The sequence below is a fragment of the Fistularia commersonii genome, chromosome 17, assembly GCF_037954325.1.
Source record: "Fistularia commersonii isolate RoL2024-O1a breed Wild chromosome 17, RoL_Fcom_v1.0, whole genome shotgun sequence".
Classification (NCBI taxonomy): domain Eukaryota; kingdom Metazoa; phylum Chordata; class Actinopteri; order Syngnathiformes; family Fistulariidae; genus Fistularia; species Fistularia commersonii.
Genome location: NC_141300.1, coordinates 18,179,605 through 18,202,500, shown reverse-complemented (window position 1 = coordinate 18,202,500; position 22,896 = coordinate 18,179,605). Strand labels below are relative to the sequence as shown.

Here is a 22,896-nt window from a genome sequence, read left to right as displayed (position 1 = left end):
GCTGCGCGCAGCCACGGCTGTGGATTCAAGTAGAACCGCATTAGCTGAGGGAATATGAGCGATACGATCCCATTTACAGACTAGGCTGTGAATTTCAGCTATCTCTGAACTGCCGACGGCGACGCCACGTCTTTTATTCCTCACGAGCGCGGCTTCATTATGAGGTGTTTGTTCAGCTTTAGAGAAGCTGCTCCTCAGTGTGGAACAACCGAATAAATCGTCCGATCCATTTTAAAAAACTTTTTTTGTTTTGACGTCAATAACGAATCTTATTTCGATATCCAGCTGCACCGTTTACGTGCTATGGGAACAACAGGACCGCTTTTCTACCGCAGTCGATCACCTGTTGCTTCTTCAGCTCGACTAAGATTTCAAAATGAAAGCTGCCCACCATTAAATCTGTAGTTCCCGTCTCTAAGCGTGACGTGGCCTCCTTCTAGATAAGGTAACGACGACTCGCCGTCTCGAAGTGATTGTCCGTAGTCGAACGGTTTTCGGAGAAGAGACCAAACTGGGACGCCGCAAACACAATGACCGAACTGGTCCTTTCGAGAGTTCGGCCTCTGACATCGAAAAAAAACGGATCCATGTAAATAACAAAAATCCGCTTCCGCCTGCTGTCGTCAGCCACCGTTTGTCAAAAGTAAAAATCACATCCGTGCCAGTCCTGGATGGTTTCGGAGAGAGGTGGGGTTTAACCCGGCGGGTGACGTCCGACCATTCTCGCCTACGGTGTCTTCAACGGACCTGTCGATGTCTTATTCTGGAGTTGAAGAACCGGGGACCTTCCTGCCGCCCCCACGCAGGAACATGCGGCCCAGAAATGGATTTTTCTCCATCGGTCATAAATGATTACCACGATCCGTGTGAAGGTCCGGCCTCCGGCTCGGAATCAGCAGTTTTCAACAACTCTTTTATTAGATATAGCGTGGCAGCTGACGCCCGGCGAAGCGTTCGCCCCGAGAATGTTTAAACTTCGGCCCGCCTCGCCGACTGCGGCGCCGCGGCGTCCTTGGCTTCGCCGGGGAGCATATTAGCAGTCCTCCTCGGATCCTCCTGTGCCCCTGCAATCTCCTGATGTTTAACCCTGGACTTCATTGGAGTGTTGCAGTGATTACAGACCGTCCTGAGGAACATCGATTGTCCTGCTCCTCCCAGGCAAGCCCCACACAATGCTGACGAATGAACTTGTGGCCCTGCCAAGTCCAATTAACTGTCAGTGCCGCATCGACGAGCTCCTCCGTTTGTTGAGAGTGAAGAAAAACAAACTTTTAATCAAATTTGCCTCCGGGCCCCAGGGTATTTGGGGTTGTGTTTTGCATTCCGGAGCGTTCTGCCTCGCCTGCAGCCGCGCCACCCTCTCAGAAGGTTATAGTGCAAGCTGCGCGACACAGACAGAAAAATGCCCCGCGCCTTACTTTTAATGGCAGCCGCCGTCTTTCTGCCGCCGAGGACTGATGAATTTTAATGTTGTCGTGAAGCAGAAGGACCAAGGTCTAAATTCATCCGCCTGCGCGGACATTGTTAAACATAAGCGGCGCCGTGCGTTTCCCCTCGTTCCTCCCCGTTTGCGTCCGGAGTGCCTGCGGAAACCGCCGCCGGCTGATCAATACCAGCCGCCATCACGCAGGTGTTTTTTTTTCTTTATATAGTATTAACATCTCCATGAATACCCTCTGCTAATTTTTGCCAAGGTCGAGATAAACAACTCCTCTCCCCACGTCTCTGATTAGAGTAATGCAGACATTAAAAGCCCGGAAAGTCAATTAAATTGGTGGCTTTTGCCACAGAGGGATGGGGGGGGGGGTTGGAGGGGGGTCCGGGACAAAATGCAAAGAGACACTATCGCGTGGCCGAGGCATACTAAGTGGGACAGGGAGACGTTGCCAGGGATCTTAATATTGACTGAATGGGATCTGACTGATAAGGACCGGTGGAGACAGAATCATTACCGGAACCGTGGATTGGGTTATGAGGATTCAGTCTTTCAGGCTTATAAATTACAGATATTGCAGGATGGGGGGTCTGCTCTCTGTGGAGGCCAAGCACAGACTGTAGACAGATCATCGTGTCCTGTTCAGCGTCCTTGGATGAGACCTTCGGTTTTAGACGGAGCCATTGTCCATTGTCACTGGCTTCCAGTGAAATGCTCTATAAGTATCCATCCATCCATCCATCCATCCATCCATCCATCCATCCATCCATCCATCCATCCATCCATCCATCCATCCATCTTCTGCCGCTTATCCTGCACTCAGGGTTGCAGAGGATGCTGGAGTCTATCCCAGCTGGCATCAGGCGAGAGGCAGGGTTCACTGGACGCGGGGCCACATATAGAGACAAACAACATTCACTCACTCATTCATTCGGCTCAATTTTCCCAATTTTTTCCAACTAAGCTGCATGTTTTTGGACTTTGGGAGGAAACCGGAGAACTCGGAGGAAACGCACGCAGACACGGGGAGATCTTGCAAACTCCAGACAGAAAGGTCCCCTGGTTGGAATCCGATCGATCCTTCGCGCTATGAGGAGGCACACTGAAAAGCGCCGCCGTGCCACCCACTTTATAATTAATTCATCAAAATGAATCGAATTGTCATCGCATTTTACACAAATAAAGCCGTTTGAGGCCGTTTGATGAATGAGTTAATATACATGAGCTCACATGACCGACCACTAGACGAGTGCAGAAGCACGTCTCGAGCTTCATCGTGACCTGTGCTGCTTCCCTTCCAGGAGCTGAATCGATCTGTTACCGATGTTCCCGCTAAGCAATCGTGCACTGCTCCAGCGTTCTCCACACACAGCAAAGCTGAACACATTTATTTTATTTACAGTTCAGCTTGGATTTTATTTCATGCGCAGCATGGATTTGCTGTGTGCGGAGAGCGCTGGAGCAGTGCGCCATTGTGCAAGCGAGCAGCTTAGAGGGAACACTGTCTGTCACCCACGGTACCCCTGATCTTCCACCATGGAGAAGGGGCTGGTCTTCAGGCAACGCGATCCATCTCGGCGACGGATCGGTCCACTTATCAGACTTGAACTTTGTTTCTGACTTTGAGGGCCGGCACGCGGTCCAGTGTTGACTGGCAACACTCTGCTTGTTTGGAGTGTTTATATTTATCCTCCGCAACAAAGCTAGCATCCCCGACCTCCTTGCGAGTGCTAAGGTCAACTTACCGACCTGCTTGCCGTACAAAGCTGACTTTGCCGACTTGCATGCTAACACAATGTTAATATTTCTGACCTGTGTGTCTGTAAATAGACAACACAAGCAACCTGCTGCTTGTACAAAGTTAACATTAACAACCTGCGCACCAGTACAAAGCTAACATTACTGACTTGCTTGCTAGTACAAAGTAAACAAAATCAACGTGTGCGCATGTGCAAAGTGTACATTTCTGAGCGGCATGGTCGCTTCAAGATGTTTAGCATTGAGGTGCAAATGGAGGGTGGAGGTACTCCTGTGATACACAAACTCCTTCAACATAAAGTGCAAAGAACAGGGTGTTTGTTTATATTTCCGTCTGGAGGTTCCCTATATTTAAATATCCCGTCGACCAACATCCCGCCTGCCTTGTCCATCAAACTGTGCGTCGGTGAAATGTGTCCCCCTAGAACTAACGCGTTGCAGTGCAAAAGAAAGTGCAATTAAGATTCTCTTAGGCGTTATGTTTTCTGTAACGAATGAATCAAATCCCAGCCCGAATAAACAACGGCCTCCATTTATAAAGCGCTTTGCAAGAGGTTGCATTCAACCTTTCCCTCAGCGACGGCGGTCGCGAGTGCTCAGCAGCCCGGCGAGGGCCAACGGTGTTCGGCGTCTCGCCCGCTTGGGAAAGCAAAAAAAGTATATTTGTCGGTGGGACTCGCTCTCATCCCATTTGTTGGGATGCATTAGTCTGAATGTGGGTTGGGTCCCGTCGATCGATAACTCGAGTCCTTGCAGTGACTCCGAGACACGGCGCCGCATGGATTTTTTTTCTTCTTTCCCGTCCGCTTGTTTACTTTAATCAAAAGTGACCGGCGATTAAATCTATGTCGGGGTTGTTTTAATATTTTAAACACCATTCCTTCAATCATCCTAATTGTCATGTGGACTGAAGTGCAAGATTTATGCTCCGCCGCCACCGCCGCTGCCGCCGCCACCGCCGCCGCCACCACCTCCACCTCCACAGATGGATCCATTCAGTCTTTTCTAAGAAGTCTTTTTAATGTAACTACAGTGTCTTTTGCTCTCTCTGTCTTTCTCTCTCTCTCTCTCTCTCTCTCTCTCACACACACACACACACACACACACACACAGTCGTATACCCTACTTCACTTTGACTTTGAGAAACGCGGGGAATAATTCATGGGCATGGCGAGTTCCAGAGGCAGGAAGAATAGAGCTGCGTTCAAAGCCAGCAGTTGATTTGAGATGAACTCCAGGATTTCCTTCTTGTTGTTGTTCTTCTTCTTCTCCTCGGTTTTGTGCGGAGGAGGAGGTGCTGGTGGTGGCGGTGGGGTTCCATTGTCTCTCTGGGATCGTCATGAAAAAATAAATCAGCGGAAAACAAACGTTCATCCACAGTTTTGGCGCGTTAATCAAAAGCTGCAGGAGTTTTCCCGTCTCGTGCTCCTGCTTTTTCATGCCTAATTAAGCCTCATCGGCCGCTGTGGACTTCAACCTCCGCTCTCCCGTTCCTGCTCCACTCACGCACCATTTGGATTTGGTGATCCAAAGTTGCCGGGACGGTGCGGCATTGCGGATGATAACTTTTCTCACGCACTTGCTTAAGATGCGCCGCGGCCGTCGGTGGTCAGGCAGGTAACCCCCGCCACCTGCCACCCCTTCCTCCCCCCTTGCAAGATGTTCCAGCTTCAAGATGAACATTTGCATAATGTGGGATCATTAAAAAGCAATTATCCTTGTGTTTGTGCACCGATATGCTCTCGCGCTGCTGGGATTAATCTGGCGGCTGGGCGGGGGCGCCACTCGGCCGGCCAAAAACCTGAACCCTGTTTGTGTTTACTTTGCGGGGACGGCAAGCGTGGGGTACGCAGACTCACAGCCTTTCATTACATGTATATTATATTATATATATTATGTCAATACTTCTATATTTATTGATAATAAACATATATAAAATATAGAGAAAGATGCTAAGAGTGATATTTATATATATATATATATATATATATATATATATATATATATATATATATATATATATCAGGATGACGGTTGTCATTGGCCACAGCCACGACACACAAGCCTGCAATACAACTAACTCTTCCCGCTCTCTTCCTGGAAAAAAAACAGAATTAATAACACCTCAAACCACACCCGCATCATTCGCAGCAACCCCAAAAGCACACTGAAAACAAGCATCAACATAAACCTCAACATAAACCTCAACATTCGTGACTTGCTACAATATATATATATATATATATATATATGTGTGTGTGTGTGTGTGTGTGTGTGTGTATATATGTATATATATGTGTGTGTGTGTGTGTGTGTGTGTGTATATATATGTATATATATGTGTGTTTGTGTGTGTATATATATATATATATATATATATGTGCACATATATGTGCACAACCACCATGTCAATATAGTATTTATATAATAAATATAAATATATATCTATTATAAATGTATCACATATATCATATATATATATATATATATATATATATTACATGGCCCGATGTGACGAGGCTAAAAGTTTTAGCGCCGTGAAGGTGGCCAGCCCAAGAAACCTTCGGTGTTTGCGTGTTTATTTCTATGTATGAATGAGTGAGTGAATGAGAGGGTGAATGGTTGTTTGTCATGACATGATGTGAAAATGAGAGCGAATGGTTTTCTGCCTCTCTGTGAGGTGAATAGTTGTTCGTCTGTCAGGGTGAATGCTTGATGTCATGAGATGATGTGTGAGTGAGTGAATGGTAGTTTGTCTCCGTTCAACCTGTGAATGACAGTTATTCCATTATTCCAACCATTTCTTTGCACGTGCTATTTTTGCACGGTTACAGTAAAATCCATCATCTGCTCTCGTGTTATAGTATATACTGACTGGTTTGCCCTGAGCTGTACTCAAGCCTCTGCCGCTATTCTCCATAAATAACACAACATATATACTTGAAGAATTCTGTTTATAGATTCAGATTTTCTTTTTTCTGTATGCCTGTAATTACCCTTCATTTTCTCACCTGCTAGCATCACGCTGCTATTGTGCGGTCCGACTGAACCGTCCAGAAACCCCTGCTGCTACTCTTTATTTCCAAATTACATATATTCACTCATATTTTTCATTTTTTATGCCGATAAACCTCTTTCTTTTCACTTCCTTTTCACCTCGGTATCGGTCGATTGTATCAGCGTACACTTTACACTTAATAGTTTCCTCTTTATGGTGCACTTTATTTTTATGATTGTCTTGATATGATGTCGCCGTGGGGAAGTGACGGACGTCTTCTCGACTCCTCTGCGTCTGGCGCTCTGGGAGAAATTGACGGTAACGCTTTGACTTTGACAGGGCGAATGATTGTATGTCGCTGCATGACGTATGACTGATTGAGCGCTCGTATGTCTCCGTATGACATAAGAATGAGAGGGTGGAGAGCCGTGTGTCCCGATATGGCATTTGAAGGAGATGGCGAATGGTTGTATGTCTCTCGGTATCTCTGGATAAGATCGGATAAGCGCTTAAGAACACATGAATATTTGTGTGTGTGTGAGACAGGTGTGATGTTGTACCCACAAATAGGACTTCACGTCAAATCCTCAAACGGCGCCTCTTCGTCTTCTTTTGGGAAAAAAAACGGAGGCCCGGCTGCGATCCCGTCCGCAAGCGTGAACCGGCCGCCCGAGCGGCGCCCGAAGGCCTCGCGGCGTTGATTGGCGAGCGGGTGTGGATGCTGGTCGTGCCTGGCGCTCACACAGAGACTCAGCAAAGCAGGAAAAGACTCGGCGCAGGGGAGGTAAAACCCCCGACGGCACTCGGACTACAGCTCGCCGAAAGTGGATTTTGTTTTCATGTACGTCGCCTTGTCAAGCTACCAAACGAAGCGCAGAAACTGAAATGGGAAAACACGTTCCTGTCGATTATTCCATTTGTCAGCATATTATTTCACATCGGCGGCGGCGGAAAAGGCATCGCGTGTAATGTCCCGGGTCGGTCCGAGGTCTCAGCGGCCGTCAATCACGGAGGCCGCTGCGATTTTGCCAGCGCCGGCTTTTAGTTTCGCACAAAGGCGCATTAGCGGAAGCCGCGTGGCGCGAGCTCGGCCGTGCTGACCGCTTCCGACAGGTACGTTTCATTCCCGTTTCTGCTCGAAAAAAAAACAGGGAGAGAAGTTGTCGCCGTGTGTGGAGGCTGATTGCGGCCGCCGCTCTCTGCAAAGCTTTTATGTGCCAACTTTTACTCGCCACCTTTCAAGCGTGCAGTGGGTGGAATATTTGGCAGCGGACGGTCCCCTCGGTAATTTGTCTTTTTAGTATAATGGTGAAAGAAAGCCGTGAATACAGTAACGTGGGTCCCTCACCTAGACGGCAGCTTTTATCTCACACTCCAGTTGGACGTTTCTATTGGTGGGGGGGGTCCGATCGGGCGAGCTCACCGGAGCCCCCTTACGGGATCGTCCCCGTCAAGGGTTCATCGCCCGAGTGGCAGCTGGTCGTCCGCGGCTGTCTAATGGTTCGAGCGGCTGAGCAGGAACCCATCGCGAGGAAGCACCGGAGGAGGGCGACGGGCGTTTCTCGGGTTGTTGGGTCCCAACGTCTCGTAGACAGATTGATTGACGTTAACTGCCGTGCACGGCGGCGCTGGCGTTAGGCGGCGCTTCGAGGGGGTTCAAAGCAGAATTTCGTGCAGATGATGGCAGTGACGTGCCCGTTTAGAGCTGTGGTGAGTCGCTTTGGATAAAAGCGTCTGCCAGATGACTGTAATGTACTGCAATGTAATGTAACATTAGCCTCCATTACGACAAACGGCGCTTTTGGCCGAGTCGTCTCTCGGAGACACTAGAAGCCTCTCCAGGCGCCTCGAGGTGTCCTTAACACAAACACTCTATGGTTTAGTGCCTTATTTTGTTGAGGCTATTAGTCAGTCACAATTGTCTGTTCCCCGAAGCGCAACGCTTTTGGACAGAGAAGTTTGAAGGACTGTCGGGCTCCGGTTCTGAATTAGCTCCCTTTTGGGGGACTTTTAGTTCGGTGTTGCCGCAGGCAGTAATCGACCACCGCCGTGATGCTAGCATCTGCGACAATTAAGCGCCACGCTGGCGTGGTATGTATGAGGTCCTGGTTTCAATCCCCGGCATCTCCACTTTAAGTCCCTTTGGATAAAAGCATCTGCCAAATGACTGGATTCTGTATTCTATCCTAAAACACACTGGTGAAGACAAAGATGAAGAGGTAGACAACAGGGGCGACGTGGAGATGGAAGCTTCCACAGTTTCATGGAATAAATCCATGGACTATCAGACGGGATGAGGTGTTTTTATCTTCTCCCCTCACTGGAGTAACCTGCTGTTAGCTTTTCTGGACTTTTCTTTGGAATTTTCGGCCAAAATGTTGACATTCTTCTGCGAGCTCTGCAAAGCCGTCCGAGGCGCAACAGGCCAGAAGAGGTTGGACCTCTTTGTAGCTCCGTCTCCCGCTGCCTCTGTCGATTTCGTCACAAGAAAACAGTTGACCAGTGACCGACATCCGTCTTAAAAATGGCGCACAGCAGGAAGCATCTGTTAATGGACGGCGCTTATGAGCGCCACCAATCACCTACGAGTTCCTGTGGAGCCGATGTAAAAGCTAAGATGGTTCTCGGAGCTGAGATCCATGGTTCCTGGTTCTTCTGCTGCCGAATGCACCGAGAAACAGCCTAGAAGCAAAGCTTCTAGAAAGTGCGTAAAGTTCCTACGGTACCGAAGGGGCTACTCACCGCCATAGCGTCACATCCTTCGCCAAGCAGCGCAGGTGAGCGCATGATCTCTGTTCATGGCCGCGTTGTAGCTTCGGCGTCTGAGGCGATGAAGAGCGATGAAGGACTTGTTCTATTATTCTCTGCTCCAGAGAGTCCCGCTGCACTTTGCTCAGAAGCTGTGGAGATGCACGGCAGAGTCCTCCGCAAAACAACAACAACAACAACGGCGGCGGCGGCGGCCTCGCATCCGAGGGAGACCGAGCTGCTTGTCAGAGAAGCTTTTTCTTCTTTTCTGCTTTTTTATTTTGTGAATTTCCCCGAATGCGGCTGACAGGCGAAAGCCCCCCTGACGTGCCCTCCTTGCCCTCTTACAGGAAGCCGCCATCGCCGCCGGCCCCATCCCATCTCTTTCATTCTCGACATCCATTTGACTGATTCGGCTTCATCTCATTCTCATGGGTCTGATTTTTTAATCTTTTTGCTCTTAAGATACAAAGTGTCTCGCTGTCTGCGCTTAAAGGGTGGGTGGGGCTGCCAGCTAGCTCCGCTACAGCTAACCCTATAAATATGAATAGAATAGAATAGAACAATAATGAAATGCAGGCTATAGTTGTTTAACAAATTAATGAAATTATTAATTCACTCATTCATGATCTGGACTGCATATTCTGCACTCAGGGTCCGGGCGGGGGGGGGGCGAAGCCTATCCAGGAGAGGCGGGTATCGCTCCGATTTTTAGATAGATTGTTGTAATTTCAATCTAATTATCATTATTATCATTGGTAATAACAATAACAATGATGTTATTGTTATTATTTTTGTAATTATTCTTATTTTTGCCCGCATTATTTTTGTCTTCATAATTATTTGGAATGATCTGACCAGTAGACAACGGAGGAAGTAGTTTTGAATTGTGTTCGCCAGACCCGTCTTATTCTACCAATAAGTTGTTTTCCCTTTGAAATCCTCTCGTTCTGGTTTATTTATCGTGGATGTTTTCCGCTCGTCTTGCAGGGAAATGGGCTGCTCACTCTTTGCCACGATTGCAGCGGAGGATCGGGGCGGGTCGGGGTCTCAGGGGGTCGTTTCTATTGATATTATATGAATTAGCGCGACGGCGCCTCGTCCCATCGACCGCCTCTGCACCCGGCGCATTCTACTTCATGCTAATTAGCATAAATAATTGAAAAAAGGAAATCAATGCGTGCAGACTGACTGTGTTAACATCTGTTTTTATTTTATGTTTTTTAATTATTATCATGTGGACATTGTTTTTTGGAAGTGATGCATTGCTTGCCACGACAGTTGGCTGTGTGTGTGTGTGTGTGTTTGTGTGTGTGTGTGTGTGTGTGTGTGTGTGTGCGCGCAGCAGATGAAAGCCCACCTCCGCTCTCCACAGGCTTTGTTGTTGTGTTTCGTGGCAGCCGGGCAAAGGGCTTGTTTTCTGTGGGACGGGGCGATGGGTTGAATTATTAATTGAAAGGTGCAGCGTTCCGTGTAACAATTTGCTGATTCGGGGCTTTTATGAGCCGCGTCGGGTCGTGTTGAACAAGTGACTGGTTTACGGCGCCGCGGCGGAGAGGCATCTCTCGCCGTCCGTTCCCATCACACCCAGTCAGCTTTATTAGCGAGAGCTATTCTTCCCAGAAGCGGCGCCCGCTTGGGTAATTGGCGGTGAAACCCGGGGCCTAACCTCCCCTCCTTCGCCGGCTGGCACCTGCGGGGCCCGCATCGATCCCCCCGCGCACATCCCGAATAAAACTCGGACAAATGATCAGATCTTTGTCGGGATAAAAAGCCGGGTCGGTGCTTTTTTTAATCGCTAATGCACGTCCCTAAATGGATTAAGTTATTTGCTCATTAGTCATGTTGAGGCAGGGGTGGTGGGTGGTGGAATGGTGGGGGGGTCGGTCAGATGTTTTTTTCTGATCCGGCCGCAGGGCGTCACCCGGAGGGAGTGTGTATTGTGGCGCTCACCCAACTCGCTGCGGGATTCTGCTCTTCCAGGTTCAGATGAATGAAGGGGAGGACAAACAACACGCCCCCCTCAGCCAAAGCAGCATCCTGGTGGATGACACCCTCACACCCCACCCTCGGTGACAATTTCCACCCGCACGATTTACAAATTCATTTGTCGAGCTCCTGGTGATTTATCCGGACTTTATTCATCCCTATCGCCATTTGTGGATTTAATCAGTGTCCTTATTTGGGCGTGATTTGCGTGAATAATACCGAGGGGAAAGACGGGTGGAAAACACGTGTTGTTCTTCAACATTCTGCGGCACACACACACACACACACACACACACACACACACACACTCACACCATCCCCTCGCAAGGAGCCCTGCATTTCGCACTAACTGCCAGATTTATTGCCGAAGCAGGCGATTTAGCTGCAGGCAACTCAACAGAGTGAGTTGAGTGCCCCCTCCCTCCCCTCGCCTCCCCTCCCTCCAGTTGGCAGCAGATAAGCTGAGACGAGCCACTTTACAACCGCCGCCAACTCGCCAACGATCCTCCAGGTGTGAACTATCTTTTATGGAAGGATAATGGCTCGGGTTAAAATCGTCACGTTGCGCTTGGGTCCGCACGGCGCGTCAAATATCAGCTAACATTTGAGCGCTGGTGCCTCGCTCCAGCCCGCCTCAGTTGTCCGTCGCGGCCGCGTACCGTGCCGATAACCGCATGTTTTGTCTTGCGTTCCCTCCCTACGACAAACAAGCCCCAGAGAGGGGTGAACGCGGCGTCCTGACGGGCCTCTCACAGCCACGCATTTTCACAAAACTTGCATTTATCGATGCTATTTCGAGCTTTTTGACATAACATTCATCACCTTCAGTCACGACCGGCCTGACGACTCTTAACGCGATTAGTCCTCGTCAATTAGTCGGGGTCGGGGGACGGGGCGGGGGGTGATGAATGCCGGAATGTTAAGTTGTTTTTCCTCCCATTGAATAAATCCCATTGTAAATCGATCTGAGTGACTAAAGAGCAGAACATTACATTACGTTCCCTGCCAGCAGACGGACGTTATTCCATTTTGCAATAATCCTTTTCACGCCGAGAAGAAATCTCCTTGGTTCCGGAGAAACCGTTCCGTGCGGGTTTAATTCATTCGCTCGTTCATGGGATGAATGATGAAACTCAGAGGCAGGAACATGACCGGTCCAGTGCCGCAGTCATTCAATCATTCATTCATTCATTCATTCATTCATTCATTGTCGACGCTGCTTATCCAGCTAATCCAGGGTCCCGTGGGGCCGGAGTCCATCCCGGCTCCGTTCACCCTTTCATTCACACATCATTTTTTATTTGTATTTCGAAACACACCACCGACTAAAAATGTTTATAAGATGATGATATTTTTTCTGGGACAGCCTTGCGTATTAGGACGTTTTCTCACACAAGAGCTGAGCGTGTCCGCTAATATCCGTCCCCGCATCAGGTTGCAAAGTTCCCACTCAAGCGTCCGCTGTGCGCAGACGTGTCATTAATATGCCTGGGAATTAAGCTAAGATGAGACAAAATAAGATCCATTTTATTGATCCCCATTGGGGAAATTCTTTTGTCACAGCAGCATAACGGTTATAAGTGTCAATAAATATGAATAGAAATAGAAGTAGAGAGAAAATTTGGAGACAAAATAGCACCCGAGAAAATAGCAAAAAAACAAACAAACAAACAAAAAACATCCAAAAATAAATATAGCTACATTAGGCTACAAGTGCAGCAACTAGCAAGCTGGCTTGGAGGGCTCTCTCACTCACCATTGTAGTTTTGAGTGACGGCTGCTTTGCTCTCGAGATGCCGTTTGAGCTTTGTGTGTTTCCACGGCGCTGTTGGATAGCTTTTCCTAGCAAGCAGAGGCGCCGTTTTTGCTTTCTTTTGACCAGGGCCTTCTTCTGGGTCGGACCTTCGTCCTGAGCCCGAGTCAGGGTTTTGATTAATTTAAACTTCTCCATCGCTGTCGCCGCCATCCCTCACCTGCGCCGCTGATTCTATAGACTCGAATAAGAGGGCGATTAGCTTCCTGCTGCCTCCCACTGAATCCCATTTCCCTGCCCGTCACTGGCTTGCGGCTCAGACACTCACAATGGCTAATTGTTGACAAGTAACAAATTGTTATTTTACAAAGAATACGTTTTCAGTCTAATTGAATGGCACAGAATAATTTTCATAGCGCACAGCCGACCACCTGTCACGGCACGTCAGTGTGGTTGACGAACACTGACGCAGAAACGCAACCGTTCACGCTCTCATTTGCATGTCATACAGGAACATAAAACATTCACTCATTCATTAAAACATCATAGAGACACATAAAACCATTCACTCCTTCATTCAAACGTCATATGGAGACAAACCATTCCCTCACTCGTTCACAACTCATGAGACCATTCACTCTCTCATTCAGTCATCATTAAAAGACATGCATCCATTCACCCTCTCATTTACACTTCAGATAGATTCATAAAGTCACTCACTCAGTCATTCACACTCTTATGCACCCATTCAAACACCTGAACATGAACGTCCACATGTGTTAGACCAACAGGGAGACGGAGCGTCAATGCTCTCCGATGTCTCGCCATGCTAAATTGCTCCCCGAGTGTCAATCGAGTGCGTGAACGGCGGGGCGGCGCGGCGCTACGCCGGGCCCAACGACATCCAATCTGCCGCTCGGAGGCCCGACGACGGTCCGCTGCCGACGCAGCGCTTTGAGATGTGACTCTTAACAGGGGCTTGTATTCGGCCGGCTGAGCAGAGGAAGTATGAAACCGGAATTAGATTAAAATGAAAAGAGAGAGAGAGGGAGAGCTTCACTTAGCCCCTCATTCTTAGCTTAGCTCTGAGAAGCTTATGTTTTTTTCTGGAGGCTTCTCCTACCGGAGAGGAGCGCGGCCGCTTGCTGATGAGGCCCAGTCAGGGAAAACTTCTGAATGAAGCGCTCGGGTGTTAATCCCGTTGCAGGCGACCCTCTAATCGCGCCGGCTCTTGAGCGCACTTCAAAGCTGGGCACCGGCACGCCGCCGCTCTCGGCCCGTTCTTTGGACATCACCTTCAGAAGTCTGCTATCTAACCGTGGCCGACTGCGCCGTTTGTTTTGTTGCGCCCGCCGGAGGGGATTGATCCCGCCAACCCGGGATCGCCTGTTGCGTGAGGTTACCCGCGTTCCAAATGTTACCCGTAATGAGCTCCGGGAGCCCAGCCGGCCGGAGCGCCGCTTCCCCCGGCGCGGCCGGGCGACCCGGTTCCCAACGCCTAATGGGCTGGGTTGCATCCTCGCCGTGGGTCTGACCCGGTTGCCAAGCCAACGCAACCCAGTCGGAGCCCTCTTCATATCACCAATTTAGCATTGTTGCGGAGCAGTTCTGACCCGCTTCCTGCAACTTCTTCTTTCCCTCTTCCCTTCCCACCGCTTTCTCGCCCGCAGCTCGTCGTGAACTCTGACTTTTCTTCTTTTTCCAAATCACACTTAAACGCCGCCGGAGCGGCGAAGTAAGAGACCGCCGGGTGAAGTTTGAGAACCTCGCCGTTGGGGAGAGACAGCCAGATAATGAGCTTTGCTCTAAATGCGCCGAGGCCTCCGCAGGCTTAAGACAGTTTAAAACTTCAAATGGTAGCAGTTGTTGAAGTTGGGGTTTTGGGGGAGGGGTCGTCAGCGGCGGCGGGGGGAGAAAAACAAAAGGCTGCAAATTACTTGTTTTTCTTCTGTGCTCGGGGTGTTCTCTCAAGGTGCCGTGTCGTTAGCATGCGGACGGCCGCTCTAAATTTGGGCGTCGAACGCAGCGTTAATTAATACGGTTAATGTCGAAGGTTTGAAAGCAGATGTGATGTCGCCCCGGGTTACATGAGCAGCTCCTGTTGTTGTGAAAGGCGGCAGGGTGAGGGGGGTCGGAGCTCATCGGCGGCCAAAACCAACACGCGGCTGTTCATTACCGCGCCGGAGTTTAATGCGGCGGAGTCGTTTGCGCGGCAGCAGCTCGGCCTCCCGGGAGCTCACCCGTGCCAGAATGGAGGCCGGCGGCAGATTAGATCGGCTCCGTAATGCACAGACGCACCCCGCATTAAGCCCCCCCCCCCCCCCCCCGGCGGACCTGTCTGCTTCAGCAAAGGGCTGATCATCCTCCCGCCGCGTACCTGGAAAAACAGGCTCTGAAACCAGGGGTTTCATTAGGACCGCCGCCCGGCTCCGTCCCATCACAGCTCTCGAGGAGGCGCGAGGGTCTTAACATTTACGACTCGCCGCGCCATGATGTGAAAATCAATCCGGAATAGCCGCCGCCCGCCGCGCTGGCCGAGGGCCTCAAGCTGGGCTTTTATGTGACGCGGTGCGGCAGCTGCTGACGGAGGGACATAAGTCCACGGCAATCAGAGGCTGATCCCCCCAAAGAAGCGTTACAGCAGCCGGAGGGATGACAAGTCAGCGCCGCTTGTTCCTCACATTAAACCGCTTGTTTATTCACCACTGAGGGATTAGCTGTGTGTTTGCAGGTGGGAGACAAATTGAGTGCCTCTGAACGTACCCCACCCGCTCCACATTCTCCCTCCACACACACACACACACACACACACACACACACACACACACACACACACACACACACACACACACACACACCACACACACTCACACATGTGGAATGAGGGGAATTACTTGCTTTATATCGACCTCTTAAGCGCCACTTGTTAGCGCCGCCAGGCTATTTACATGAACTCGAGTGAAAGCGTCCGCGGTCGGAAAACGTGACGGATTTCCTGCAGAGTGAATTCTGCAAGGTTGTCACTCAGATGGGGGATTCACCCAGTCATTCATCCCCTTTAGCTTCGGCTCCCTAATTCAAGCGCTATACAATCAGGAACTTGATTTAGAATTTTTTGTTTAATTTTGTACTTCAGAATGAGAGAGTGAAAGTTTTTAACCTCAATTTGACATTTGAATGAGAGGGTGAATGGTTGAAAGTCTCTCTGATATGTGAATGAGAGGCTGAATGTTTAATGCGACTTTATGGCAAAAAGGTGAATGTTTTTAATCTCTATTTGACATGTGAATGGGAGGATGTATAGTCACATGTCTCAACATGAAGTGTAATGTTTGAAAGACAGAGTGAATGGTTGTGTCTCTATATGTATCAGTGACACCGATACCAGATAAGTGGTGTATATAATGAATGAATGAATGAATCAATCAATCAATCAATCAATCAATCAATCAATCAATCAATTGAGTGATTAATTAATAATTATCCCCTCCGGGCCCCCTCAACAGGCACTTCTGCTGAAATGTCATCAGGAAGCAAATTCTTGTCAAATAGTGCTACAAGCCACTGACCACATGCATCAGTGGTGCAGAGGTGCTTCATGAGGTTAGATAGTTATAAGGCTTATAAGGGTCTCAGACTGGGGCCCCGCGGGCCAATTCAAGCCCTCCAAACAATAGTTGGAGGCCCCCTGAACCCTCAAATAAAATCTTTGTGTTACTTCGGCACGCGCATTTTTTTCTCCCATCCATCTGGGGCTTTTATGCAGTGGGTTTAAAAACGGAAAAGGAAACAACGAAAAAGTAACTTTGCTATGTTTTTTTTTCTTCAAAAGTTGAAAACAAAATGATTTTTTTATGAAAAAAAGTCTACTGACATTGTTAAAACGATCTTTTCTTTTCATATTTCTATAAAAACGCAAAAAACAATATAAAAAAAAACGGGCAAAATTAGAATTGATGTAATAACCAGAGTGGCCCCCATGAGCCTTGCAAACATCACACCTCCGCTTATACATAATACCAATCCATTTTCTAATGATTCTAGTGACAAGATTTTCTCTTTTAACGCAACAATATTTTTAGGGTGTAATTTCATCAATTCTTTATCAATATTCATTTTTAACATTAATTGGTCATGTATTTTTTAGAGGAACAGTTCATTAAATATAAAGATTTACACCTTTACACTAAAACAAAGGAAAAATTTGAACTTAGTGTAACTTCTAGGTAATGATTGTAGCGGTCCGGCCCCCTTGACTTCAAATTAGGCCGAATGTGGCCCCCGGACCGAAATGAGTTTGACACCCCTGTTATAAGGTAACGCTTGACTCGGTGATTGGAATTCCAGTATAGCTAACGCCAGCAGCCACAAAGAATCACCAACCCGCATCCGGGAGCTTCTTCGGCCCGTAATGGGCTGGAAGTCGCCGGCAACATCCATCTGACCGGGAGAAGAGGGGAAAAAAAAGTGGCGCTCCAGTCTCTCAGCAGAGAAACTACACAGTGCCTTGTTTTGCATCAAACAAGCAAGGAAGTCAGAGCCGCATGTTCATGTGCGTCTCGTGAATGTATGAAATGAAATGAGTGTATGTATGAATATAGTTCTGAGATGGCTATTTGGTCGAGTGGTCTCTTCCGACTACTGGTACTTCGGATCTTTGGTGACTGAATTGCGCTTCTTGTAAGTCTCTTTGGATAAAAGAATCTGCCAAATGACTGGAATGTAATGTAATGTAATGTAATGTAATCTAATGTAATCTAATGTAATGTAATGTCATGTGAAAAGGTGCAGGTCTTGGCCCCGCTCTTTATGACGGTCCACAGGAATCCAAACCTGGAGCGAGCACTCGACGACAGCGGCCAGGAAACTTTGCTTCTGCCTCGACCGGTTGGGGTAGAAAATGAGAAATGGGAGGCACTGATTATGTCTCACCAAGAGAAACAGTTGGGCTAACAGTTACATGCTAATGATGAGACGTACAAGTCTAGCTTCAGTATTCGTAAAGGTAAATAACAATAGTGGACGCCTGGCGAGATGCTGCAGTCGGTCAAGCCGCCCTTCCTGGGAACCTGGGACCTGAGAGAGCCCAAGGACTGGAGAAGATATGAGGTCACCTTCATGCGTGGGTGAGGGACCCGAAGCGTCACTCGAGGCTTCTTGTCGTGGCAACTGGTTTTGAATTTCTTCACCTGAAGATGTTTCAGCCCTCGTCCCAGAGGCTTCTTCAGTTCTAATGACCCGTGGGGAGTTTAAACGCTAGGGTTTTGGGGGTTCCTGGTTTTGGTGGCTTGTTATGTAAGTTGATGGGCAGATGGGGGTTGTTATGCTAATGGAGGAGTTGTTTGTCGGGACGAAAGAGCAACGTTGGTGGGATAACCAGGATGGGAATGTGAAAAGGCAACGCTAAACAAAGCAGTGAAACCTGCCGGATCCCATGACCTGAGGCTCGTGTGGACGTTGCCAGGGGCTGCTTCAGCTGGTGGGTCTTTCCTAGTTAATTGGAGGGTGCTGAAGGTCCTGGTCAGTGTGTGTCCATCTCGGTAGTGATCCGAGTAAGGCGTTGTGTTTTGACAAAGAGGGCGTCTTTGACTTCTTTGACCATCTGTCTTCTCTGGCCAGAATACATCGCTGTCTTCAAACTTGTGAACGTGCGGCTCAGAGGAAGAGGGCTTGCGACCCAACCTGGGTTCAGCTGCATCTCCACTGTAAGTCGCTTTGGATAAAAGCGTCTGTATAAATGACTGGATTTAAACGAACAGCCGTGGTGGACCGTGGAGTCCCGTCCTGAAGCTCTCCTGCGTCGGACCATCCGTCTGTGCAGAGGTTGTTTGGTCTCTCCAATGTAGACGTCATCACAATCCTCGGCGCAGGTGTCCTCGGGGTGCACCAGTCTCACACCAGTGTCACACCAGTGTCACACCAGTGTCACACCAGTGTCACACCAGTGTCACACCAGTCTCACACCAGTGTCACACCAGTCTCACACCAGTGTCACACCAGTCTCCCACCAGTCTCAAGGTGCTGTAGGGTTGAAATGTACCGGTACATGGTGTTTGTTCAGGAGTTTCTCCGAAACAGCGGCGACATACAGTATGAAAAGGTAAAGCTAAACGAAGGATACCATATGTTGTCCACGACAAGAAGATTCTGGCAAGAATTCACCAGGAGACCAGCCCTCCGCTAACTTTTAGCCGTCTCAAAAAGCCTGTTCAACCGTCTGAGCGGGCGCCCGGCTCTCGGATGGAAATCGGGAGATGGTTGGGCAGGAGAGGAGCTCTGTAACTAACCCTTGCGTCCTGGAGAGCGTGGAGATCTGACCGGCGGCGGTGACCGCCTCCTCCTCCTCCTCCTCCTCCTCCTCACCGCCAGGTCTGGCAATGGACGGGAGAAATACAGCGTGAAACTGCATGTTGTCGTTTCACTTTGGGGTCCAGCAGGAGAAAAAGGAGGGTAGATTGGTGTATGTCTCTATCAATGAGACTGAAAGGATGAATGACGAGGGCTCCTGTGAATGAGTGAGTGAATGTTTGTCGCCGTGTGAATGAATGAACGTCTGTCTTTTTGTGACGTGTGACTGAGTGAATGAATGAATGGTGGTGTGAATGAGAAAGGAAGCGGCGGCGTCCCTCAGGATTATTAAAAGAACTGGACGATTGGAGGACAGATATGAGCGTCCTCACGCCGCTGAAATGAAACCGCGGCTCAGTGTGGAAGAGTTGTGTGACACGAGCACGGATTTGAATGTGAATGCGACGGCGGAATACGTTATCGGACGTTTTCTTCATTTTTTCATTCTCAGATAGCATTGATTTAGCCAAAGAGGAGGAGGAGGACGGCTCCTCGGAGGGATGTCCGGCCTCTCGGCGGGAGGCGGGTCTAGACATCCAGCCATGACCCGGCCAGGAATCCAGGACGGAGAAGACGGAGAGAAGTCATGTAGACCTCTCCTGTCTGAGCGGGTTCCTCGGGGTTCTCTGGGTTCCTCTTACAGTTCAAACACAAGGGGGGGTCAGATGTGTGAATGAGAGGGTAAATTGTTGTATGTCTATCAATAAGAGTGAATGGATGAATGACTATGGCTCCTGTGAATGAGGGAGTGAATGTTTGTTTTTCACTATATGACGTGTGACTGAGTGAATGAATGAAGGAATGAATGTGTGTGGGTCGTGTGAGTGAGAAAATGAATGTTGTATCTCTCTAACATTTGGCCCTGTGATTGGTCGAGGGTGAAGCCTGCCTCTTGACCAATGACAGCTGTGATAGGCTCCAGACAGCACGATACGTGGAATCAATAATAAATCAATGAATGACTATATTTTCACCAGCGCATATACACACACAGGCGAGTGCACGCACACACACACACACACACACACACACACTGTTTCATAAGCCTTCTGTCAAACTTGGACCGAATGTGCTGCCGTTGCCTCAGTTTCGCCCGCCGATATCCCATCCCATGTATCGAACACGTGTGGACGCGGTGTGTGTTCTGTGTCGTTCCCTTCGCCTTCCTCCAAGGATTCAGATGTAAACCCCCCCTTCCTGTTGCCCGCAGGCTGCGAGAGCGACTTCTGGGGGCCTCACTGCAGCAACCGCTGCCAGTGCCAGAACGGGGCCAAGTGCAACCCCATCACAGGCGCCTGTGTGTGCAACGACGGCTACCAGGGATGGCGCTGCGAGGAGCCCTGCGAGCACGGCTACTACGGCAAGGCGTGCCAGCTCCCCTGCCAGTGTCTCAATGGGGCCACCTGCGACCACGAGACAGGAGAGTGCATCTGTGCACCGGGATACACAGGGGCTTTGTAAGTGCGAGCACACGCACACACAGACACACACACACACACGGACACACTTTGTGCCGTTAGCCGTGCTGCAGGTGAACACACGGTGACGGCCTCGGGGTTGTGTGTCGGCAGCTGCGGCGAGCGCTGCCCTTTCGGGAGCCACGGGTCGCAGTGCGAGCAACGCTGCCCCTGTCAGAACGGCGGGACGTGCCACCACATCACGGGCGACTGCTCCTGCCCCGCCGGATGGACGGTGAGTCCCCTTCCCCCGCCGAGCTCCAATCCCCCGAAATACGAACAAAAAGCTAAAATAAACATGGTGGGCAATGCTGGGATTTAGTGCCACCTGCAGGCGGGTCAGAGGTACTGCGTGTACAAAGATGAGCCTTAACACACGCCGCACACACACGCCGCGCACACACGCCACGCACACACGCCGCGCACACACGCCACGCACGTATGCCGCGCACAAATGCCGCGTACGTTTGAGATCTGAAAATGAAAAACGTCCACCAGCTCGTCGTCGGGGTCAGGTAATGGAAACAGGAAGGACAGTGGCGTAAATATATACATGTCTTATTCCATTATCATTAGTATCTAATATACTATTATTTCATGTTCTTTTGAATAATTATATTGCATTATTATCTAACAAAAAATGTTTATATGTTTCCATATTTCTGTATTTATTACATTACATCATATAATATTATAATGTATTATATGAAAACATATTTTATTATTTAATTATTTAATTATATAATATTTTTTATATTTTCATACTTTATAAAAAATATATTTATATACAGTTTTCTTTGAGCTCGATTATTACTATTATTTTGTTGATTTCATGTCATGTGGGATTGATTCTTCTGTATGCCCAGCGAATGCGGAGCATCTGACCAAAAAGCTGACTTTTAGTTTGATATATTATATTATATTATATTATATTATATTATATTATATTATATTATATTATATTATATTATATTAAAAATTTAAAATATTTTACAGATATTATATTTTTAAAGTTTTTATTTTATTTCTGTGAGTCTGCAACTGCATGCAAATATCTCTCTGATCAGCAAATGGCATAGCTTTCCCCAGATGTCTTTGGGACACGTGGAGCTGTTTGACAAGGATGAAAAAACCTTTTCTGTGTCCAAAGTATCAGGATAGGAGAGCAAACAAGGCAGCGCGAGATCCGTTTCGAGCGGCTGACTGACTGGTTTGTGGTCGTTCCCGCCCCAGGGCTCGGTCTGCGCCCAGCCCTGCCCCCTGGGGAAATACGGCATCAACTGCAGCAAGGACTGCTCCTGCCGCAACGGCGGCGTGTGCGACCACGTCACGGGGCAGTGCCAGTGCGCCGCCGGCTTCAGCGGCCGCAGGTAAACATCATTATCCACGGCGTCCGCCGGAAAGGGAAAATCTCCTCGAGACGTGACGGTTTATAACCCGCCCGCGAGTGTTTGAAGAAGTGGAACCCCTCCCGTCCCTATTAGGGGTGTTTATGTTTAATTAATCTCGTAGTTCATACTGACCGGCCGGGTTCGGCGCTTCCGGCCTTCATCCTCCGGCGCTCCCGGCTCGTCCATCGATCCCGGCTTTGGGGCGGCTCGCCCGCCTGGAATCCGGCTCATTAATTACAACTAATGGGCTTTTATTACAGTCCCGTGGAGGCCCGCCGCTCTTTTTCAGCGGCCCCGGGTTGATTCGCCCGGTCCGGGCGGAAGCTCTTCTCTGGCTCGCTCGCTCTCTTCTTTTGTTCACTCGCTCGCTCTTCCCTTTTTATTATTTAGCAAAATTGCCCTCGTTCCTTTTGTCGGTGGCAGGTGAATTAACCTGCCAGGAATACGCTGAGATTGTGTTTTGCCCGCTCTCCTCGACCCGTCCCGGGTCGTCCTGTCGGGCGTAATAATACCGCCGTCCCCCTGATGAAACCGAACTTGGGTGAATTTAAACGTGGAACATAACTCGCCCGTTCTATACCGGAAGTGAGTTGGGTGTAATTGCTCTGTTGGACTTTTTATACATTCCGCCGGAGTGGTGTCTTCGACGTCGGTGCGTTCAAGTGAATGAGGAAAAAAAGAAAAATGTAAAGTCAATTTCCTGATCCGGTCCGGTGCTTTATGTGCAGAAGCTCCCAGGCGGCGGCGGTTCCTCCGGTTGAAGACAATCACGCAGTCCGGCCCCTGCGGGGACACCGGCCCAGGGACCCGCTTCGCTCCGACTTATCGTGCGCGCCAATATAAATGACCATAATTTCCGGCTGTTGGCCACACCTGAATATAAGCCGCACCGGCTAAAAATAACTCCATAAATTGTATGTGTCTTTCTATTTATATTCATATATTCACATTTATTAGACACTTCTAACCCTTACGCTGCCTTGACAAACAAAATCCCCAATGGGGATCAATAAAGTTGA

At 48.9% G+C, this 22,896-nt stretch overlaps 1 protein-coding gene across 1 annotated transcript in view; it reads left to right on the top strand.

The window, feature by feature from the left end:
• The window catches only part of megf11 (multiple EGF-like-domains 11), an 88,170-nt gene that overhangs the window by 33,736 nt on the left and 31,538 nt on the right, over positions 1-22,896 (top strand). The window contains 3 exon segments of the mRNA XM_086162996.1: positions 20,240-20,486; positions 20,601-20,721; positions 21,720-21,856. Coding sequence (XP_086019122.1) covers positions 20,240-20,486; positions 20,601-20,721; positions 21,720-21,856 — 505 coding nt within the window.